The 26,074-nt window shown below is 33.1% G+C and overlaps 1 protein-coding gene and 1 long non-coding RNA gene across 2 annotated transcripts in view; one reads left to right on the top strand and one right to left on the bottom strand.

The window, feature by feature from the left end:
- LOC116848091 (RNA-binding protein 26) overlaps positions 1–26,074 on the bottom strand; it is a 178,423-nt gene that overhangs the window by 67,875 nt on the left and 84,474 nt on the right. The window contains exon 8 of the mRNA XM_032823859.1: positions 18,358–19,136. Within this exon, the coding sequence (XP_032679750.1) occupies positions 18,358–19,136 (779 nt within the window). The remainder of the gene's footprint in view (positions 1–18,357; positions 19,137–26,074) is intronic.
- On the top strand, positions 9,512–11,472 carry LOC116848094. The gene is made up of 3 exons (XR_004378906.1): positions 9,512–10,386; positions 10,510–10,687; positions 11,036–11,472. It is a non-coding gene; the product is annotated as an uncharacterized LOC116848094 (long non-coding RNA).

Raw genomic sequence — 26,074 nt, 5'->3', positions numbered from 1 at the left:
CTACACCTTATATATATATATATATATATATATATATATATATATATGCACACATACAGGGTGTCCCGCCACTACCACATTGGGTGTTTCCGATAATACTTCTCCGAGTCACTTTCCTAGAGCAGAAATAAGTTACAGACATCACCATCTACTACTATTATGTGATTTATGACAATCCAAAGCTACCTAATGTTGTCTCACGACTGCAAGCAGTGGGTTAGGCAGAACAATACCGTGACAAATACACGAGATAATAATTTTGTAAAATTGTATTATTGATTATAAAATCATCTGGTGTTGTTTTCTAAAATCTTATTTATTCTTAATTAAAGAGTTATATAACCATTAAAATATATATTATATTTTTCAAATATTATCCTAAAGTAAAAAGTCGCACTGTTTTAACTTATTTGCAAATATTGTTTTTACATGACTCGTGCATGTGCAAGTCCACAATAAATTACGCCATTAGGATATATTGATGACAAAACAAGATAGATTTGTTTGCATAGTTTGTTTTAAATTGTATGTAATTCTACAAACGTTTCTTAATGTTACTATTTTTTAATATTATTTGAGTTATTTCTTTTATACTTTAATACTCATTGCAACTAAACATTGTTAGATAAAAAATAGATGTACTAGAAATGTTTTTTTTGATCACCCATCTGATGAAGATAATGAGGATAACTTCCAACCTCCACGGGAACATCATATAAAGATCCCACATTTTTTTGAAAACATTGTTGCATATTCATTGACAGGTAAAAGAATTTGAAATTTTGCTGTACTATAATAATTTATTGTTTTAAGTTTATATAAATGTTCTTGCATTATGTTTTGATTACAATAAACTATATTAACATTTTTAAAATAGGTTTTAAATCTATCTTGTTTTGTCATCAATATACTCTAATGGCATAATTTATGGTGGACCTGCACCTGTACGTCATGTAAAAACAATATTTGCAAATAGGTTAAAACAGTGTGACTTTTTACTTTAGGATAATATTTGAAAAATATAATATATATTTTAATGGTTATAACATTAATTAAGAATAAATAAAATTTTATTAGAAAACAACACCAGATGATTGTATAATCAATAATACAATTTTACAAAATTATCTCGTGTATTTGTCACGGTATTGTTCTACCTAAGGGCTATCGCACACAAATTGACATGACTGCATATGCATAGCATAAGATCGTATGGACCAATGAGCATCGAATATTAAGCATCGAACACCAATATGGCGACTTAATACTCGATGCTCATTGGTACATACGGTCTTATGCTATGCATATGCAGTTATGTCAATTTGTGTGCGATAGCCCTAACCCACTGCTTGCAGTCGTGAGACAGCACTAGGTAGCTTTGAGTTGTCATGAATCACATAATAGTAATAGATGGTGATGTCTGTAACTTATTTCTACTCTAGGGAAATGACTCGGAGAAGTATTATCGGAAACACCCATTATCTCTTAAGGGCGGATTCCTGAGATAATTTGAAAAAAAAAAATCCTAATGCAAAAATGTCGAGGCTATAATACTTTTCAAATTATAAACGATTGAAGTTGACCAATTATATTGACTAAAGTACGCACGCTCAGGTACGGTGCAACACACAATAGTACAGGTGCATGCACACAAGTGAGAATTTGCATAAAATAAGTTAGTTGTAAGATAAGTTTCTCTGAAAGAAATGTCAAATTGTGTGATAGCTTATTGATTCTCATAAATGTATTATGTGATATTTTATTCATAACATTTTGACGATATTGTTATTATTTGCGATATGTTTATTTAAATAATACAAAAGACAGATTATTATTACATATGTTGTTGTATGTATAGAACTTCCGTATCAATATTTGGAAAAGAGACGACATGTGCATGCACCTGTACCATTGTGTGTTGTACCGTACCTGAGCGCGCGTACTTTAGCCAATATAATTGGTCAACTTTAATCGTTTATAATTTGAAAAGTATTATAGTCTCGACATTTTTGCATTAGGATTTTTGTATCCAAATTATCTCAGGAATCCACCCTTAAGAGATAATGCGGTAGTGGCGAAATACCCTGTATATACAGGGTGTCCTAGAACAATCTACGTAAGAGATGAACATAAAAGTTCTATTCGTAATAATAACCAAGAAATTAATTGCGAAAGATTAAGGAAAATTATGTGCTAAATGGTAGAGGACGGAGGGCTCGAATCACAGCGTAACCCAGTAATATAATGCGCGGACGTCGGCGCGTGGCGATTGGAAGAACAATGCGCCACGGCCTATACTTATACCGCTGCGATCTTGCCGCACCGCGTCGAGGTGAGATGTAGGAGTATAGAGATATAAGTATAGGCAGTGGTGCGTTGGTTTTATATTATGGTGCTATATTACTAGGCCTCAAGCGCTTCTCCCCCAACCATTCAACGTGCATTTTTCTTTAATGTTTTACAATTAATTTCTTGGTTATTAAGGGGTTTGCGAATATAGCAAAACGGTATAGGAGTTTTATGTTCACCTTAACCCGTTCTACATTCCCACAAAATATGCGGAAGAGAATCTGGGACACCCTATATACCGAGTTTTTCAGATCACCAATACATTCCATTTAAAAACGAGGAAAATGGTTATTTTGAAAAATATTTCAGACAAAAGTTGTAAGGTTCAAAGGAAGACATCTGGAATTAACCTTGAGTTTGCCTTAGCGGCCATTGTCAAGATTATTTCAAGGTCACGTTGATTTTTTTAAAATGAAACCCCCTATTTTTTATTGCATGTTCTTGTAGCTTATCTCTAGAGTTTTCCAAAACGTATAATAACGTATATTTTCCTTAAAAATTTTTCGAGTAATAAAACTTGAAAGTTACAGTACCGCCTGCATTAGCATTACCCAAAGTGTACCATACGCAGGTTGCTTGGTCGGATTTACATGTCTTTCGTGTATGTGTGTGTGTATGCGTGCGTGGGTGGGTGTAGTGTGTATGAGTGCGTGCGTGCGTGCGTGCGTGTATGCGTGCGTATGCATGGATGAATGTATAGGTAGCTGTTTACGATGATATGTTACAAAACAGATAACGACTGACAAGGAGAAACGCGCCGCGTTAGATTTGACTAATTTTTATATATGTTATAGTAATAGTCCCTTCCTTGTAAACACATTTCGTATGACTGTTGTCAATGAGCACTAGTTTACGAGAAATTGGAGTTGAAAGTTTTTCGTGCGTCTAGAGTACCGCTTAAGTAAGAGCGAAATTCAAGTAGCTAGCGTGGCGCAACGAGTAGGGAACGTGATTAGAACGGCGTGATTAGCTCGACGTCATGCGTTCAATTCCGGTTTACTCCAACTTTTTTTCTAATTTTTCTGAAATATGAAATAAAATAAATTATTAATATATGAATTAGCCAACTATCATCCCAGTATTATTATCATTCACATTTTTTAAACAGAATTGTACAAAAAGTAATGAAATACGCCCATCAACGAATAAATAAATTATTCTTTGAAAGTTCAGGAAGGGATTTTATTTCAATATTACGTTACTCGTTATATTACTTTGGAATATTTGCCTACTGAAGTTTTAAGATTTGTGTCCTCCCGGGAAAATGTTTATAAATTTTGCCCATATATGGTTATATATAATCATATATAATTATATTATGTCGACATTGAAAAGAATGCTATTATGAAGATACAATTGAAGTAAATGTTTATGTTTATGATAGCCCATGATGTCGACGTTTAATCAAATCAAATTATGTTTTCCATTTTTCATTTGACAATTTTCGTTTCATAGACATATATAATTAGATATGATCATATATAACCATATATGATAAATATATAAAGTCACATATATGAACAAAATTCATATATAGGGTGTTTCTTAATCTCTGCCTACGAAGTACATAGCATTATTCCTTATGAAAAATTGAATCGAGAAGTCCTGAACCAATTTTGTCTTTGATGCTTAACGAAGCAGATATTCTTCAATAAATTCAAGCAAATCCGCGCCGTCCTTTAGAAGTATAGACGTCTGTGAGCCGCGCACTTGATAGTGTACATGAATGTTGCGCTGCTGCATTCATGCACACTATCAAGTGCGCGGCTCACAGACGTCTATACTTCTAAAGGACGGCGCGGATTTGCTTGAATTTATTGAAGAATATCTGCTTCGTTAAGCATCAAAGACAAAATTGGTTCAGGACTTCTCGATTCAATTTTTCATAAGGAATAATGCTATGTACTTCGTAGGCAGAGATTAAGAAACACCCTATATATGAATTTTGTTCATATATGTGACTTTATATATTTATCATATATGGTTATATATGATCATATCTAATTATATATGTCTATGAAACGAAAATTGTCAAATGAAAAATGGAAAACATAATTTGATTTGATTAAACGTCGACATCATGGGCTATCATAAACATAAACATTTACTTCAATTGTATCTTCATAATAGCATTCTTTTGCTCACAGACATGTATACTTCTAAAGGACGGCGCGGATTTGCTGGAATTTATTGAAGAATATCTGCTTCGTTAAGCATCAAAGACAAAATTGGTTCAGAACTTTTCGATTCAATTTTTCATAAGGAATAATGCTATGTACTTCGTAGGCAGAGATTAAGAAACACCCTATATAATCATATATAATCATATATATTTATATATAATTATATATAATATTTTTTCCCGAGCTATGGGAACGGCCTAACAGTGGTATTTTTGTTACTTGCGGACCTGTTTCTTTCATGCTCATTGTATAGTAGAGGAGTGATGGAGAAGAACTTTCCGTATATAGCGAAAACGATACTGTTAGGCCGTTCCCACAGAACACAAATCTTAAAACTCTATCAGACAAGCATTCCAAAATAACATGATGTTGACTAGTAACGTCATGTTGAAATAAAATCTCTTCCGAACTTTAAAAGAATAATTTATTTATTCGATAGGCATATTTCATTACTTTTCGTACAATTCTGTTTAAAAAATGCAAATAATAATAATACTGAAATGATAGTTGGCTAATTCATATATTAATAATTTATTTTATTTCATATTTCAAAAAAATTAAAAAAGAAAGAAAGGAAGAGAGCAAGATGGAATCCAACGTAAGACGTCAAGCGTTGCCTACTCGCTGCGCCACGCTGGCTACTTGAATCTCGTTTCTACTTACGCGGTACTCTATAATGTAGAGTACCGCGTAAGTAGAAACGCGCGTGTAGAGTCTACACGCACGAAAAACTTTCAACTCCAATTTCTTGTAAACTAGTGCTTATTGACAACAGTTATACGAGTTGTGTTTACAGGAAAGGGATTACTATGACATATATATATATATATATATATATATATATATATATATATATATATATATATATATATATAGATTAGCCAAATCTAACGCGACGCATTTAAACAGTCCCCTTGTGAGTATCATCATACCACACACATGCACGCACGCACGAAAGAGATGTAAATTCGACTAAGCAACCTCCGCGTGGTACAACTTGGATAATGCTAATGCCGGCGGTACTGTAATTTTCAAGTTTTATTACTCAAAAATACTTAATAAAAAAATACTTTATTAGTATTTTGAAAAATTCTTGAGATAAGCTATAAAAATATGCAATAAAAAATAGGGGGTTTTATTAAAAATGTTAAAATTGGGTATCCTCCTTGTATCCCCTTGGAGGGGAGGCGAGCCCCTTCCTCTAAAAAAAGTAGCCCTCTGAAATGATTGAACACGTGTTTCGCGATTTTTCAGAATTTTAAACCGTTTCCGAAATAATGAGAGTGATAGTTGACTTTATAAACACCTTGTGTGTATGTATGCATGTGTTTACACACACCACACGCACGCACACACACACACAGAATAGCCCACATAATATTCTTAACAACTCGATATCTTGAAAACTATTTCATCGATTTTAATAACTTAAGTCTTGAATTAATCTTGTATGGATCTGAAAGGCCTTTAAACTGGAATGGAGGTTGTCCCCCAACTTCTGTTGCGTGGATGGAATAAAGGTTAACTTAACAATTTTAAATAGAACTGCCTATGAAAAATTATATTTTTGGATTCTTTGGATAAAAACAACTTATAAGAGGAGGCCACGAAGTGTGAGTTACCGATTTTGATGGGCTTTAGCACAGACCTTCATTGAAAATAAATAGACACATATCTCGCCGTTTGTCTAGATACCTCCCGTTTCGAAAAATTTGAGGTTAAAGGCAGGATTGGGTAGTAACTAGTCAAAACGTTAAAAGTTAAGTAAAAAGTTAAATAGCTTTAACTTAACTTAGGTACATTTTTACACTCTTAATTTTTAACTTAATTACATTTTATCGGTAACTATTGACTTTTAATTCAATTATCTTGAAGTTAACCGTGCCATAAAGGTGTCGCGAGACATCGAAAGGCTGTTCAGTGCAAGAGGGCTTATTTTCGACAATCTTCGAGGAAAAATGTCCAATAAAAATTTCGAAAAAACTTTCCCAGTAAGCAAGAAATCATTAATACAACGTTATTACAATGATATTCAAGAACCTATAATATTGTCAAATATGTAGAGTTTAATATTGTGTTGAACATCATTATGAATATACTTTGACCGCGATTTGGAAATTTCAATAATGTTGAAATAAGGTTGCCATAACGTTTTAATCGTCAGAAATATTTTTAAGAAGTTGCATTGATCTCAAATAAATATTAAAGTAACATTTGAAAAATATATTTTTTTGTAATGTTTTTGAAACATTTAAACAATATTCAGAAAAATCATATCACAAAATAACATGCAATAACATGCATAACATGAAAAATTTAAATGCAATATTATTAAAAAATGTCCAAACAATGCACATGAAGTCAACGTTTCTAAACGTTAATTTAATGTTCCTTGCTTACTGGGTTATTACTTAAATTTAATAAGAATCTGTAAATAAAACATGTTTCCAAATAAGATGTATATTTGTTTTTTTCGTTATTTGTAAAACTGAAACCTTGAAGTCATGAAATAAAATAAATTTAACTTTTAACTTTTTAATTATTTTTTTTATTAACTTAACTTTTAATTCAATTAATTTCATTATGGGTTAATTTTATCTTAACTAAGTTAAATTTTCAAAGCCATTAACTTTAATTTAATTTAGTTAAAAAAAAAAGTTAACTTATCCAACCCTAGTTAAAGGTTATGACGTCGGATCCCTCTTGTACCAGGAGGTATCTATAGATCTTCAAAAACCAATTCATTTTCACTAATATATTTGGCGGTCATAAACTATATTTTTCGAGTTATTAAGGATTATATGTGCATGTGGTGTAACATGAATATTCGTGACTTTTTTTAAATATTTTCATAATATGAATATATTATTATTCGTTGTGTAGAAAAATAAGTTAATTAGTGAAAATTAATATTCGTTTGTAAAGCTCTATAGATATCCTCTAGTCCGAAACGCATTCGACGCCATGACATTTAACCTCAATTTTTTTTAAAACGGGTGGGTATCTATAGACAAACGGTAAGATACGTGTCTATTTATTTTCAATGAAGAAAATCGATACCAAAGCCCATCAAAATCGGTGATCCATACTTCGTGGTTTCTCCTTGTTAGTTTTAGCCGAAACATTCTCTTGTCAGATGCTTTTATTAAAAAAATATGACGGTTTGCAGTTTCGACTTACGCTACATGAAGTATTTACGAAATTAAAATTGCAACATTCTAATTTCTGATTTATTCAATTTATTAAATGTTCAAAATCGATGGACTTGTCAATATTTATTTGTCCGAAGTAAGAAATTATTCCTAACATTTGACGATATTTCAGGAGTTACTGAAACGCAAGCGTCGCGTATCCATTACTTCATATTTTTTTCCGTCGTCGACGGCTCAAACATAACTTCCTCTTTCATATATCCCCATAAAAAAAAGTCTAATGGTGTCAGATATACACAGGGTGTTCTGCCACTACCGCATTATCTCTTAAGGACAGATTCTTGAGGTAATTTGAAGAAAAAAATCCTAATGCAAAAAATCGAGACTATAATACTTTTCAAATTATAAATGATTAAAGTTGACCAATTGGCTAAAGTACGCGCGCTCAGGTACGATACAACATACAATAGTACAGGTGCATGCACATGTCACCCTTTTTCCAAATATTGATACGGAAGATCTATACATACAACAACGTATGTAATAATAATCTGCCTTTTCTATCATTTAAATAAACATATCGCAAATAATAACAATTTCGTCAAAATGTTATGAATAAAATATTACACAATACATTTATAGATTTCAGGTTTACGGGTTTATGGGTTTTTGATTTAAGGACTTTGAATGTATGAATTTAGTTTAGCTTATAGTTTTTAGGTTTATATGTTATGGACTTATAGATATCAGTTTTTACGTACATCGTCACGTACATTCGAGTTTTGTTTAAACAATCAAAGTCTAAACAAGTCTAAACAATTGTGCAAATTAAGAAACGGGTCGTTTAAAATATCACATGAAATGTCATATCATGTGCATATGTAGGTGCTGAGTTTAAAAAAAATAACATATCACACTTGGATAGTGTCCCTTGTAAGTACAGGCATTAACGCATTGGTTGGCATTGGTTTGTATGTATTTGATGTTTACATGTTAGTAGAATACAAAAATAATTCCCGCACTCTATCTCGCGTTGGTTCTTTTATAGGCTTTACTTTTAATAATTTTGAAACATTTTTTCTAAGAGCATTTACAAGATATTAGATTTCTGGATTTTTTTATTTCTGAGCGTTATCTAGGGAGAGGAGAATATCGTGAGCGTGGAACATCAGGTAGCTCAGTAGTTTAGAGCAGTCGCCCGGCAAGCGAAAGAACCGGGTTCGAGTCCCGGCCTAGTAAACTGCGCTCTCAATATTTTTCTCTCTTTGGAACGAAAAGATACGCAGATGCCGAACGTACGACGTTCCACCTAGTATGCCCTCCTCCTTCTATAGTGAAGGAGCTGCATACCGGATGAGGAGGAGCAACGGTGGGGATGGGCATACATGGACAGTAGGTCTTAAAGGATAGCAATCTTTGACCTTAAGAGACTGACAGCTGTACCATTTGATACAGTAACAATGTTTTTCTCTGTAGTCGCCGTGCGCTCGAGGGCTATCCTTCTTGTATGCAGCTCTCACAACTTATAATAGCTTATGATATTGCTTTGTGAAGTTAGGCGCAAAGAAACGTTGAAACTAAAATTGGTCAACAATAACGTTTCTGAAAGGAAATCTTAGCAACACTTCGGGCTCTTTGCATTACAATATCTTAATGAATTTAAATAATAAAATATTTAAGATAAAAATGTAGTTGTTTCATATAAATGGATCCTAAAAAATCGATTAAGTCCACTCAATTTAATCTGATCAACCGTTATGGCAGTACGATAATTTTGTCCTTCAACTAGAGACGTCGTGCCGATACCTCGCTTTGCGCATTCACTTGTCGCGATACGTTACTACATCTCTTAATCCTAAAGTTTTCATCCATCAGAAAATTGAACATGATGTTTCCATATTCCATATTGCAAAAAAATATTCTTCCGTAATAAATAATTAATTATATCGTAACCGTAAACATGTGTGACACTAATATTATGGAAATTAAAAGAGACAATAACTGTTCGACTACTTGATAAACACATAGGCAAAAGAGAGGATCGAAATATAACTTGAGCGACGTAAGGACGGGGAGTCCGTCCTAGACGCACAATTTGTATCAGCTGTTTCGAAAATATACGGTTTTTGTCAAAATTGAAGCTAGATTTTTCTGTGCATACCATCTTCTCACTACAATTTAGAAGTGGGATCCATCCAGTGAGCAGCGGTTTGATTGGTGAGAAATCGGATTGGACGGGCTTCGAAATTTCGTTGGTTAGAATATTGCGTGTTGTTGTGTTGTGTCGTGTTTAGTACGAACAGAGACAGTGACCTTTGCGAAGAGAGAGGAAGAGATAAGTACGCTTACGATATCAGACCTTAAGGAGAAGAAGCTACGTGAATTTAACTTCGCGACGACAGGTAATAAACTGGAGCTGGTTAACCAATTATTGGAGGCAGGTATTTCGGTGAGAGAGTTGAATCTGGTTAGGGAGGAGTCCCACGAGCAGCCTCGCGACAGTGGTGATGCAGCGGAGTCGGAGTTGGCGATGAGTGCCGGGAGATGAGTCTGCTTCGTAGAGAGAAGGAGATGGCTGAGCGAGACGCAGAACTGTTACACAGAGAAATGGAGCTTTTACGAGCCTCTCCTAGGCCACCGGCGGAATCTGCGGCGAGACGCGGGCGGCTATAAGGCCATTTTGCTTCAAAGAAAGGCGGATCGTAAGTTGCACCCGATATTTGATTTCTCCGAACGTATCACCCGGGCCGAGACAAAGTATCACAGTTTCGAGTTAGAGACCTTGGCGATTATTTATGCTACGTCGTTTCCGCGTATACTTGCAGGAAATTCATTTTATCATAGTGACTGATTGTCTACTTGAATTACTGACATGTACATTAAATAAAAAAGAAATGAGCCCAAGGATAGCTTGTTGGATGTTAGAATTACAACTGTACGATTACGAGATACAACATCATACAGGATGTTACACGTGGATGCGTTAACACTAGAAGGACCAAGGTAACTAATTTGCTTCCTTGTAAAATTCAAACAGCTATAACTTTTTTCAATTTCTCTTCTATGTGATAATCTCTTGTGACTTTTCATCATAATTTTAATTTTGGTAAATAAAAAATTTACCTAAACAGCACATGTACATCCAAAGGATGTACTTTGGACGTACTTAGGACGTAACGACGTTTTTATGATGTTTTTAGGACGTCTTTTGGATGTCTGTGCTGTCTGGGTAATTACACAAGATGGTGTGTTGAATTTTTATTTAATTGTCTACCTAGAAAGACCGTTGGAGACAATTTGGCTCCCTTATTTCTGATATTGTATTCACATATGTTTTATGATTTTATTAAGTTTTATGACTTTAGATACATATTGTTGTGCCCACGTGCCCGCTTTAGCGAAGATACATCGATTTCGATGATCCCGGTATAGGGAGACAAGCGAGGGGGCATGGTTGACAATCAGCAGTAACAACAGCTGACGGAAAGTAAACAACAGCTGGAAGAGTGGACAGCGAGTCGTAGTCGCAAGCGGACGTGTTTTGATTGTATTGATACTGAGTCTGTAAAGACTGTACATAGTAAAGCTTCTCGTTCTTTTATAATTGTGTGTTCATTTCCTTCGTGCCCGATCGCAAGCGCAAGAATATGTATAAAAATATTTATATATCTATTTAAAGTCATAAAACTTGTTAATAAAATCGTAAAACATATGTGAATGCAATATCAGAAATAAGGAAGCCAAATTGGCTCCAACGATCCTTCTAGGTAGACGATTAAATAAAAATTCAACACACCATCTTGTGTAATTAAGTTTTTTATTTACCAAAATTAAGATTACGATGAAAAGTCACAAGAGATTATCACATGGAAGAAAAATTGAAAAAAGTTATAGCTGTTTGAATTTTGCGAGGAGCCAAATTGGCTACTTTAGTCCTTCTAATGTTAAGTCGGGGAGTGTATGTTTTGGTGGTGACCTATAACACGTTTGAGCGAAATCTCGCGCTGAGTCAGGACGATCATCCGGTAATTAAGAGTCTCAGAAAAAAATTGGAAAACAATGAACTTCCTTTGAGATGCGAGGCGGACTCGTTTATAGAAAAAAAGGCGATCAAATATTGTTTTATGTACCTGCTAGCTTAGAAAGAAATGTCATGTACAAGTATCACAATGAGATGGGTCATGTAATGGCGTGGGTAAGACTTTGGAGAATATATCAAGGAACAATTAGTTTCCGCACTTAAAGGAAAAAATAGATCGCCATGTGAAACAGTGTTTGAAGTGTGTTGCTTTTTCACCTGATTCCGGTAAGGCTGCGGGAGTTTTGCATAATTTGCCAAAGGGTAGCGTTCTCTTTTCGGACTTGCACATTAATCATTTGGGCTCTTTGTTCGGGGCATCTGCGGCGGGAAAACGTTACGTAGTTCTGGTAGTCGATAGCTTTACGAAATTTTTAAAACTTTATGCGACTAAGACAACGAACGCGGACGAAGTAATTAAACATTTACGAAAGTATTTCCGCGCCTACAGTCGACCGTTGCGTATTGTTTCCGACAGAAGAACTTGTTTTACTTCTCAACAGTTGCCGATTTCTTGTGTGAATTAAATATCCAACATGTTAAAGTAGCGACCGCCTCTCCTCAGCAAACGGCAAGGTAGAGAGGGTCAATCAATTTATTGTACCTATGATAGCAAAATTAGCGGACGAGCGAGCAGTGCCGTGATACGAAGTATTATTAGATGTCGAATATGCTTATAATAACACAGTGAGTCGAACAACTAAAAATTGCCTGAGTGTGTTGTTACTTGAGATGACGCAACAAGGTTCCGTAATAGACAGTCTCCGAGAGGCGTTGGAATCAAACACTTCGCGAATTCGTCTTGAGAATATGACTCAGATGCGTGAGCGAGTCAGCGTGTAGAAAAAACTCAGGAGACAAACAAGTAATATTACGATCGTAAACACAAATCGCCGGCAAGATACGAAGTAGGCGATAAGGTGATGATTCGAAACTTCGATAGCACTCCCGATATATTATCTAAGTTAATATCAAAATTTAAAGGATCGTACCAAATTGTTAAATGTTTGAGAAACGATTATGTCATAGCGGATCTAGAAAACTTTCAAACTTCACGACTCCCATATCGTGGTACCTGGGAAACGTCAAATTTGCGTACCGGGTTAAACTCTCACAGGGAACACCAGGGAATAAATAATGCTTTCACGGCAAATCTTTACGACAAATTATGTTTCAATGTAATGCTAAACTTATAGATGCGTGAAAGCGAATATCCCGGTATATGCAACGTGTTATAAGTCAAGATAAGTTTAGATCGAATAAATTAATCGGATCGATTAATTGTCAGGATAGCCAAGCTGTGATGGAAATTAGAAGAGACAACTGTTCGACTACTTGATAAACACATGGACAAGAGAGGGGATCGAAATATAATTCGAGCAACGACGGAAGGACGAGGAGTCCGTCCCGCACAATTTATATCAGCTGTTTTGAAAATACATGGTCTTTGTCAGAATTGAGGCGAGATTTTTCTGTGCATACCGTCTTCTCACTACACTAATTTATTCGACTTCTAACTGATCTATTTTTACTACATCATCATGTATTTTTTATTCTCTTTCAACTATTTTAAAATAAATTATTCAAAATTGTATTTATTTGAAATATTTTGGCTTCCTTTGAAATATTCTGAACAATTAACATGTTATTGTAAGGTTGTCGGTGACAACTTAATTTTCGTTATATAGGATGTTCCACTTTAATTTTTGTATTTTAATATCTCGGAAACTAAACGTTTTAGCCAAAAATGTCTTAAATAAAAGTTGTAGGATTTCGAAAAAGTAAAATGACGGAATATTTATTTGACTTTAAAATAACTTCATAAAATTCTGTCAAAAAGTCTTTTGACTTTTTTCTTTTAAATAGAATTATATAATTTATTAATTTATATAATTATAAAATTTTTTAAATTTTTTTAACATAAATCGATTTTATTCTGCATATAAAAATACTGAGGTAAAATCATCGGAAAATGAATATTTTTTTCCCGAGATATTTCACATGTTATTATAAAACCTTTTAGTAGAAAATATAAAATATAATGTATTTACTTATAAACTTTATTTTATAAAGTATTCACTTTTCTCAATACCATTATCTTAATATTTTTGTACATGGAATGACGATTAAAATAAATTGTTGTAAGAAAAAACGAAATTCTATACATACAATATTCGTTAAATACGATATCCATTGTGTGTTTATAAATTGGATTAAATTAAGGGGGGAAAGCACTATAGAGGACCACAAAAATCGAATTTTTTTGCTTTAATTAATAGTACTATATGTATAGAATATATTTCCAAAGTTTTGTTTTAAAATTCAAAATCTAAATAGTCGTACAGGACCATTTCTCGCACGCAGGTACGAGCGCGAGGTAAGATCTGAGCGCGCAGTGACTCGCAACGGTTTGTTTGGAAAAACCCGTTTGAAAAAACAGTAAAAACCATTCTAAGAAAAATCTATTAGAAAGGTGCTTAGGTAAGCACACAAAAAATACGAATAAAAGTTTTAATAGCACGATTTAGCGGTTAGCTTCAAAGCATGTACATTCTGGCCTTAAAATTATCGAAATCACAGTCTATATTGTCTATATTGCCGCGAATATTTAATAAAGATTACTTTGCTGTTTTGAAGATAATGGAAATATTAAAAATTAAAATTAGGTCTCTATGTAAGTTATATGCTGATAATAAGGACACCGAGGGAATAAAGAGACAGCAACGCCGCACCTTAAGTTGCAGTAAAGAGGCTTGAATAGTAAGTAAATAACACCAACTTGAACAAAATGACTTTGAAGAAACGGAAAATTTACTGTATAGGATAGCAAGAATAGCGGATTAGCAGAAAACAGCTGTAAGTTTACAATTTTCGATACTTGAAACTTTAAATGCATTTTTCGACTTCTTCCAAACTGGTGTGCGAGATAATTCAAAAACTATTTGACCAATCGAGTTACCCTTTTACATACATTTAGTTTATTATATTTGCTAGTCAATGAACCTATGAAATCCATAACATTATTTATCTAAACAATTTTTTCGTATACATAAAGATGTATTTTTATGAGTAAAAATCGAACTTTTGATTCAAGGGTTGCTTTTTTATCAATTACAAAACTTTTTTTTAACTTGTTTAGTTTCATCGACAAATTATGTCCATAAAGAATAAAACATTTTTCCCTATTTTGGTTTCAGACGAATACAACAGGAGCTAGAGTGCACACAGTTTTGCGCCGACTCTGCCGCAACGCTCAACATTTCTTTCATTACATACAATTTATAAACATTTTTCTGAACTTTAAAACATTTTTTTAATATTTTAATGTACAAGCAAAAATACTACAAAGTTGAGAAGCGATTGGATAAGTATATTCTTTAAAAAAAATTCATGAAAATTTCCTTATTTTTGACGTTCTATAATGTTTTCCCCCCTTAAGAAAAAAAGTTATTTACCATTTCATAGATTAGTATGTAAAATTTTAGGATATTAAAGAGGATTGATGAATGATCGCATACGATACATGAGATCTATAACGATACGATATATGAGATCTATAATAGCAATATTTGTTATCGTATTTATAGATTAGAGTAAAATGTAAAATTCTATTTCTAATGTATTCTAAGTATTTATATACGTAATTCTACAAAATATTTGGATTTAAGTGTCTAATCGATCATGCACATGTAGAATTCGTTAAACTGAATGCAGAAATCATTCTGCATAAAATTTTAGGATATTAAAGAGGATTGATGAATGATCGCATACGATACATGAGATCTATAACGATACGATATATGAGATCTATAATAGCAATATTTGTTATCGTATTTATAGATTAGAGTAAAATGTAAAATTCTATTTCTAATGTATTCTAAGTATTTATATACGTAATTCTACAAAATATTTGGATTTAAGTGTCTAATCGATCATGCACATGTAGAATTCGTTAAACTGAATGCAGAAATCATTACCATTTTGTAAATTACCATATAAATTTTCGATATAGATAACAAAAAAAAATTGATCATTCGACGAACATGATACAATATGGAACGAGCTTTGTAGATATTTTGAGCAGACATGTCTCGAGTTTGTCGATTGTTAACTAACGACAATTTCCAGGAGGCTTGAATTGTTGTCATAAATAAAAGAAAAGCTAAAATAAATTTCGTTAGATCCAAGATGGGATACTATATAAAATCGCTGATTAGGATAAAATTCGCATAAGTACTTGAAATTTATCTTTATCTTTATTATGCACATAAAATTTTAAACATGTTTTTCTCGAAAAGATGTTTTTGCAATTGGCTTTCACAATTTTTGACAAACTAATAAGCCGATCGGTTTGTGCTTGTGGATACATATTCGTAACATACGAGGACTGTATGATAAGTATCCGTATTTAACGACTGATGGCGTCACTGACTCAAAGTCTGTATATCATCGTTTAACATCATCTTCCGAACGACGCCAGTCAAAATTTCAGACAGATTTATCGAGTAGTTTTGTTTTGATAACTGGACAAGTTTTTTGTTTTGAAAGTGGACAAGTTTGTTTGCAACCATGAAAAAAGAGCAATATCGGTCAGTGATTTGATTCCTTTTTTTGGGAAGACGTATAAAAAAATCAAAGTGAAGTTGCATACCGTTTATAAGGACCATGCACCTTCGATGACTACCATTAGATCAATGAATTCAAGCGTGGCCGAACATCCGTTTTTGATGAAGAGCGTCCAGGTCGTCCGATTCAAGTGACTACGGAGGATATGGTCAACAAAATCCATAATATCGTGTTAGCAGACCGCCGGATGAAGATCAGAGAGATTGCTGACATTGTAAATATCTCAATTGAACGTACAAAATATCCTACACGAAAAATTGGGCATGAGAAAGCTATCGACGAGATGGGCGCGTTTGCTCACAGTGGAACAAAAACGGAATCGCATGACAACTTCGGAGCACTGTTTGGACATGTTTAAGCGCAATCCGAAAGAGTTTCTGCGGCGTTTCACTGTTGATGAAACATGGATCCATCACTACACGCCAGAAACGAAAGAACAGTCAAAATAGTGGACTTCATCCGACGAACCTGCTCCAAAGAAGGCAAAAAAGGTTCCATCAGCTAGAAAGATTATGACTATCGTTTTTTGGGATTCGCAAGGCATCATTTTCACCGACTATTTGAAAAAAGGAAGGACAATCACCGGGCAGAACTATGCTGATTTATTGGGCCGATTCGATGCTGAATTTAACAAAAAACGGTCCCATTTGGCGAAGAAAAAAGTGCTCTTTCATCATGAAAACGCACCAGCTCATTCGTCCGCAATCGTCACAGCAAAACTGGTCGAATTAAGCTACGAACTGCTGTCTCATCCACTCTATTCTCCAGATTTAGCCCCCTGTGATTTCTATTTATTTCCAAACATGAAAAAAATGGCTTGGCGGAAAGCGGTTCACGTCAAACAAGGAAATCATCGCCGAAATAGAGGTCTATTTTGCAGAGTTCGACAAATCAAATGTTTTGGATGGTATAAAAACGTTGCAATATCGCTGGATTAAGTGTATTGAGCTGAAAGGAGACTATGTTGAAAAATAAATAAAAAAAATTTTTTTTTAATGCGTTTCCTTCCCTAACATGGGTACTTATTATACAGCCCTCGTGTCTCTCTTAAGGTAGAATTGAAAAAATAAAAATACGTTAATTTTTTTCTATTTTTTTAATAAAATTGCTAATTTTTTTGATTCTTCCATCCAAATTTTTACTGTTAAAAAAATTGAGAAAATATTCTGTGATTTTTATTATTTTAGTTCAACGATATATTAGTTCTATACCTATAAATAAAAAATCTTTTTCATTTTTCTGTTTCACAATTTGCTAAGATTTATAAAATCATGGAAGCCAATGTATTATGTACGTTCGAATTACCTCTTCTGAAATACTTTATATCTTTAATATTTATCAATATATTTTTATATAAAATTACTGCATACAGTGTAGATCTATATTATATGTACAAAATTATATATATAAGTATATACAGTTTAAATTTACATTAAATATATAAAATTTCAAGTAAATTTCTTTCACAGCTTTTGTAAAAAAATTTACGAAAAAAATCTGTTTTTGACTTTCGAAAATAGTTCGAGAAGTGTTTTTCCTTTAACCTCTGCAAACATACGCCGGTAGATATCGCTATTACTGAACTCATTGACAAATTTTCTTTAATAACTTAAAATTTTATGTGGCTGTTTGCAAAATGGTAGAGGACTTTCTTGTTCAATTTGATCTAATCTACAAGTAATATATCGTAATTAGAGCCAAACATCTTGTATATAAAAGTTATAAACAGAATTTATTAAGAAAAAATAATTTCTTTTCTTTGCACTTGTTCTATATTTACTAGATTTAGTTTATATAAATAAATAATATAAATTCAAATCAAGTTTGGATTTAAAGGTCAATTTTAAGCTAAGTTAAAATTAAAATTTTAAAACAGATCTTTTTGGACAAACAGCGTTATTAAAGACGTACTCGTATACTAAGTATACGATAAGAATTTATATCAGATTATAATCAACATCTTACTTACTTGAAAATGCGCTAGAACTTCTGTCTTTTCCTCAGTTTCGTAACCGGAAACTAAAAGACTTGTTGGCCGATGATCAACTGAGACATGAGCGAAGCTTCCTCTACCGCGACCTCTGTACAGCATGTGTGCACCGCGTGTGACTCTACTGGCTCTCGTACCTCTATTAACGCCGGGATTTGCATTCATACCTAATACAGCCGCTTGTGCTCGCAAGTCATTTAGTCTCTTCTGTAATTCTCCAGCGTCTTGACCCTCTTGTTGTGCGGTCATTAAATCTAATTCAGCATCCAATATTTCTTTCTGAGTTTGCTCTCTAGACTTCACCTGTGACTTACTACTACTGATTTGACCGTTCGCGGCTAGATCCTTACGTAAATTATCAACAGATTGCTGCATAGCTTTTATCGTCGGCATGATCGAATCTTTTTGTTCTGGATTCTTCTCGGCCTTGTCGATCAAAGCACGTAACTCGATCAGATGCTTGTCTAATAACTCTTGTTTCCTCTTACGTAAATCGGCGGTCAATTTTAACGCTTCTTTACGCTTCTCCTCTTGCTTTTTCTTTAACGTCTCTTTAGCTGCTAATATCTCTTGTGTCTTCTTTATCGCAAGAACTTTGTCTTCTCTGGTAGAAACGATGGTTTTAGGTGAAGTTGGAATTAAACTTTGCGTGACTTGTTCCTCACTGGAACGGCGCGTGGGAACGTACTCATTATCTTCAGTTTTTGCCGGTAATGTCACAGCAGCGCCTAACCTTTCTTTTACAGAAGGACGGCATCCTAAATATAATAAAAATTTAAATATTATTTATTAATATTGATAAAGCAAAAATTTCAAACGCATGATATACAATTAATACACGTTTCTTATTCATTGCCTGAACACACACGCGAATGAGCGAGTGCAACAGTATTATTTTTATACTAAACAAGAATCGATAAAATGATTTTATACATTTTTTGATATTACGCTAAAGAACCAAGGGGCAAACTATCCCTAAATTTCTTGATCTCTAAACTTTGAGGTGAGTAAAATTTTATTAATTTTGGGACACTTTCTTAGATTTTTGAAACCATTTAAAAAAAAATTCTTCATTAAAGAAATGGTCAAACGGCTTTCGAAAAAAACGCATTTGAATAGTGAAAGGTAAAACTTCAATCAAACAATAAGATTATGACTTCACGGGAAACAAAATTGAATTAAATTAAATTTAGTTGGAAGAAAGTAGATTTGCCTAAAATCATAATAAATGTTCAATATGAGTATTTCCTAAGATATTATGGCAGATGCAGTCCTGAGTTGATACACGAGAATGCATTAGAATAGAAGAAATTATTAGAATTAGGATTCATAAGAATAAAAGTTTAATTCAAAACATTAATGTTATCATCATTTTTTAATAGAAGAACTTATTTCTTAAGATTGTCTTAAATTTATATTTTAAGATTCCAGGCTACTTCCAGGCTGCAGCCATCTTGACTTATGGTATCAACAGTAAAAAAGAGCATGCGCAAAATTTTTACAAAATATTATACACAAATATTTTACATAATTAAACTTATTCAGTAACAGTCTTGATTTATCGTAAAACTCATTAAGATTATTGAGATCTGGAAGTATTATAATTACAGATTAATATCTAAAATTATAATAGAAGAAATATGAAAGGATGTAAAAACATATAAAAACATGTAAAAACATGTAAAAACTAACATTGTACTGTAAAATTAAATATTTTTATATTAAAATATGCTAATTCATGTTTATTTATTTTTAATTTGCTTATTTTTCCCGTGGAATCTATAAATGTAAAATTTTATAGGAGGTTCTATTTGAAATTAAGAAATTACTTTCGTTCTCCATCCAGGAAAAGCAAAGGCGAATTTTTTATTTCATAGTTAGAAAAATCCCTCAAATGAAATTTTCTCATGAACAACTCTTTGATATGATAAATATTTTTAGAGTTTTTAGGTTGTCACATTTTACATGGGCCAACCTGTATACAGGATGTTCCAAAACAACCTTCGAAGGTCTTGTGGAGGCACATTTATGTCTCGAAATATTATCATCGATGTGACATTTTTATGTCATTTTCTTGTCAATTTAATCATTTTTCTATTATTTTTACTAGCTTTTGATGTCAAAATAAATTTGTTTGTAGGGTAGAGACTTCAAAGACATCCAATGTCGAATTTAGCGTAAAGCGAACACTTTTTCAACAATGATGTCAATTATATCTCATCCGCCATTTTGAATTCTGCAAAATGGATTTGATTCATGATTAGCGACACGTTGTATTGTTTCAAATATGTGTAAAATAGTGTACTCACGCAAAACTTTAAAAATCTCTAAAAAAATCGAAATAATTAATTTGGGTCAAAAATAATAGTAAATTTCTTTATATTTTAACATAACAAATAACTGTAAAAAATTGGAAACAAATCAGTCTGACATTCCCTAAAGTTTACTCATTAGAATCGTCTTTCTAAATAGCAATGTAACTTATCAGTAATGTTAGATACAAGTAATCCTATCTGCTTTATTTGACCGGGAATTTATAGTTTTTCGATACATCGAAGGATAAGGAAGTCGACTCCATCCTTCATAGCGCTTATATCGGTTTATTTAGTTGGATACATAAACATGTTAATTCGCTTGAGTCAGATGTTGAATTTATAGTTTCAAAAATTAAACCCCATATACAGGGTGTCCCATTTTAATCGATAACCTCAAATATCTCTTGAACAGTGCATTTTAGGGAAAAATGTTTTAGATAAAAGTTTTGGGATTTCGAGGGGGACATAAGATGATATCATTGGTTTGACCTCGAGTGGCGTCGTCAAGGTCAGGACAAGGTCACTTTAAATTTTTTAAATGGAACCCCCCATTTTTCATTATATATTCTTATAGCATACTTCGAGAGCTTTCCAAAACATTATAATAAAATATTTTTTCATTATCTTTTGAATTAAAAGGCTTCAAAGTTACAATATTGTTGCCATTAGCAATGGTACCCAAGGTGTTCGACCGACGGCTAAAACCTTTTGATTGTTGTTTAGGATTATAACCTTGACAACATTTGTCAAGGCAATTGGAGGCTGTTCCTAATATTTTCATTTCTTCAAATTTTACAGTAAAAACGAAAATAATAATTTAAAATCATGAGGTAACATGTGCGGTTCGATTAATCCTAAAAAGTTATATGAAGGTCACAATGTTCTTTGTGTCAAAATAATAGCTGGTAAACTAGAGGTAAAGTCGTTGATCGGTGATCGGTTAATTTAAAAAGCTTCAATGTTACAATATTGTTGCCATTAGCATTGGTACTTAAGATGTTCGATCGATAGCTGAAACCTTTTGAATGTTGTTCAGGGCTATGACCTTGATAACATTTGTCAAGGTCAAGACGATTGGAGGCTGTTCCTAATATTTTCATCAGTGGCTGGGTCAGATACGATCTCGTCTTAGGTGGCTGGGTCAGATACGATCTTGCTTTAGGTGGCTAGGTCAGATACGATCTTGCCTTAGGTAGCTGGATCAGATACGATCTTGCCTTAGGTGGTTGGATCAGATACGATCTTGTTTTAAGTGGGTTATCAAGATCGTATCTGATCCAACCACCTAAGGCAAGATCGTATCTGATCCAGCTACCTAAGGCAAGATCGTATCTGACCTAGCCACCTAAAGCAAGATCGTATCTGACCCAGCCACCTAAGACGAGATCGTATCTGACCCAGCCACTGATGAAAATATTAGGAACAGCCTCCAATCGTCTTGACCATGACAAATGTTATCAAGGTCATGGCCCTGAACAACATTCAAAAGGTTTTAGCTATTGATCGAACACCTTAAGTACCAATGCTAATGGCAACAATATTGTAACATTGAAGCTTTTTAACTCAAAAGATAATGAAAAAATATTTTATTATAGTGTTTTGGAAAGCTCTCGAGGTATGCTATAAGAATATGTAATGAAAAATGGGGGGTTCCATTTAAAAAATTCAAAGTGACCTTGTCCTGACCTTGACGACGCCACTGAGGTCAAACCAATGATATCATCTTATGTCCCTCTCGAAATCCCAAAACTTTTATCTGAAACATTTTACCCTAAAATGCACTGTTCAAGAGATATTTGAAGTGATCAATTAAAATGGGACATTGAAAGATGAATCTCTTTCAACATATGTAATACTGGTTGACAAAATGCAACTTTTTTTGGCCTTGAAATAAATGACTTGTCCCTAGTAAGTTTAGACGCGCTGATTACAAATTTGACCCCAAAAATGTCATATTACGTCAAGTTTTTGAGATAATTCAACTTAAATTTGCAAGAAATGAGGTTTTTAACAATTTTCAATGACTTATAAAATCTTTAGTAATTTTTTTCCAACATTCAGCGAGGAGTCATATTAAAGTACTATCCTTACCCTTTCCAACACATATTAAATTGTTATGCGATTTTCTTTCGGTGAGATAGAGAAAATCGCAATTTTTTATTTTTCAACGCGATAGAGTATAACTTACATGTAAAGAAACTCTTTAGTTTGTAGTAAATGAAGGTTTAATAGTAAAAAAAAAAACATTGAAATATAGAAAGAAAATAGAAATGTCAATGCATGGAAAGAAGAATCTACCAAATTTTAATAAACACATTTAAATTTGCGGATATATGTGTTAAAGGCATAAATTCAGGGTTTGGAAAGTTACTTTTTAAAAGTAAGTAGATATAGTTACAGTTCCCTATGCTGAAAATGTAACTAGTTACAATTATAAGTTACTAGTACAAGTAACTCGTTACAGTTACAGGTACTCAAAAAATAACGAGTAGTTACTTTTAAGTTACTTTTTTTAAATGATTGTAAATTATTATTGTAAACACAAGAATTTTACATTTTAAGCTTTACTAAAATGTAAGAATTTATTAGGATCTTGAATAACTTCTCGCTGATTTTTCGTGAAAATTAATGCTTTATTTAAAAAAAAGTCGTAAAAAACATGTCACTGAAAGTATTGTCCATCGCTAGCCACTACTTTTTCCCATCTTTCTGGCAGCATTTGAATTCCACGTCGGAAAAACGACACGTCTTTTGAGGCTATCCAAGAATCGACCCATTTTTTGGCATCTTCATAAGAATGGAAGTACTGCTCAGCCAGGCCATGTGCCATCGATCGGAACAAATAATAATCGGAAGGGGCAATGTCTGGTGAATACGGCGGGTGGGGTAGGACTTCCCATTTAAGCGTTTCCAAGTAGGTTTTCACCGGTTGTGCAACATGTGGCCGAGCGTTGTCATGTTGCAAAATCTTTGTCGTGTCTCTGCCCGTATAGCAACCGTTTTTTCTTCAATGCTCGGCTCAAACGCATCAATTGTAGTCGATAGCGATCTCCCGTGATGGTTTCATTCAGTTTGAGCAGCTCATAATAAACTACACCCAGCTGATCCCACCAAATGCAGAGCAGAAGCTTCGAACCATGGATATTCGGCTTTGCCGACGATGTTTATGCATGGCTGGGCTTACCCCACGATCTTCTACGCTTAGGGTTATTGTAGTGTATCCACTTTTCACCAGTCACGATATGATGCAAAAAACCTTTCCTTTTCTGCCGTTGAAGCAGCTGTTCACACGTGAAAAAACGCCGTTCGACGTCTCTCGGCTTCAACTCGTACGGCACCCAATGTCCTTGCTTTTGAATCATTCATAATACTTTCAAACGTTTCGAAACTGTTGTGTGATCAACTCCTAATGATTCTGCAAGTTCAGCTAGTGTCTGACATAAGTCTTCATGAAGTAATGCCTCCAATTCTTCGTCTTCAAACTTTTTCGGTGCGCCAGAGCGTTCTTTATCTTCAATATCAAAATCATTATTTTTGAAGCGTCTAAAACAATCTCTGCATGTTGTTTCCGACAGAGCATGGTCGCCGTAAGTCTCAACAAGAATTCTGTGTGATTCAGTTGCAGATTTTTTTTGAATAAAGTAGTGCAGTAAAATTCCCCGCAAATACTCTTTTTTTTGGCACAAAACTCGACATGTTTAACACTATGAAAAAAACAGTTGTTTACACTTCGGCGAAATGACATACACTGAATTTCAAGCTTGCTTATAGTACTTCGTTATAGATGCGTTACTATCTTAAACTACACGCACGCAGTTCTAGTAACGCCATTTGTTGGAAAACAGCGAGAACTTATTCAAGATCCTGATATATATATATATATCACTTTTCTTCGGGTATTTTGTGGGAACGTAGAATGGGCTGATGTAAACATAAAAGGCCTATACCGTTTTGCGATATTCGCAATAATTATCGAGATATTAATTGTAGAAAATTTGTAAATGATCATACAGAATATGATAAATGAGTTATAATAGCGACGACTGCCGTCGTGTACTTATACTTTAGGTCAAATTAAATAAAAAAGTCCTCTACCATTTTCCAAATAATCACATAGATTTTTAATTATTAATTAAAGAAAATTATTGCACGATTTTGCGTGATAATGCACTTATCTTCTTTAATTAATAATTAAAAATCTATGCGATTATTTGCGAAATGGTAGAGGACTTTTTGTTCAAATTGACTTAAAGTATAAGTACACGACGGCAGTCGTCGCTACTATAATTCGTTTACCATATCCTGTATGATCATTCACAAATTTTCTACAATTAATATCTCGATAATTATTGCGAATATCGCAAAACGGTATAGGATTTTTATTTTCACATCAACCTATTCTACATCCCCACAAAATGCCCGGAGGAGAGTGTGAGACACTCTGTATATAACTCCAGAAAATATACTTGCGATATGATGTATGATGTATACATGTTAAGTCTATCAAGGTATGTATATAAGATGTACATCATAGTATATTCATGTACATACACATGCCGAATGTATCATTTATCACGAATATCGAATGTACGGCGAATTTCCTTTAACGTATATACATGCGATATGTATCGAGGTATGTTTCAAAATATGTATATTCATGGAATATACATGCGACATTATGTGCGATATATACATATTAAAACGTTTTTACATAGTATGTATCGTCATGTATATTTATCTTACGTATATGAAATGTATGTGCAAAGGATATACAGGATGTTTTTTTCACATCATGGAGCTTTCATAAATATACATGGAATATCTAATGCTATGTGGATAATATATTAATAATATACTTAATTTATAAATATATAGCCAAAACCATATGTTTATAAAAGTAAAAACTGATTAATCATTTACACTAGGGATAAACCTCTTGATATCATTACTTTTGTGGGGAGTATAAAATTGTTTTGTATATTTCAAGAGTATTCGCGAAAGTACAATTGACCTGAACTGATTGTTTTAATAATATTTTTTAAAATATTGAACTGATTGTTTTAATAATATTTTTTTAAATATCTTTTAGCTGAGTTTTTATTGTAATTTATTTATAACGATTTTATTTGTAAATATAAAATTGAACAGTACGATTTTCTTAATGTACATAATTGTGTATATTCATGATTTAATCATAATTCTCAAATAACTGCAAAACAAACAATAAACGATAATAAATGATAAACATATGATGTAATGAACATATATGAATAGAATATATATTTTTTTAAATATTAATTATATATACATACACACACACATACATATATATATATATATATATATATATATATATATATATATATATATATATATATATA

Source organism: Odontomachus brunneus, unplaced genomic scaffold (assembly GCF_010583005.1).
Source record: "Odontomachus brunneus isolate Ranch 3 - 2012 unplaced genomic scaffold, Obru_v1 Obru_scaffold_089, whole genome shotgun sequence".
Lineage (NCBI taxonomy): Eukaryota > Metazoa > Arthropoda > Insecta > Hymenoptera > Formicidae > Odontomachus > Odontomachus brunneus.
This window is presented reverse-complemented; position numbering and strand designations above follow the sequence as displayed.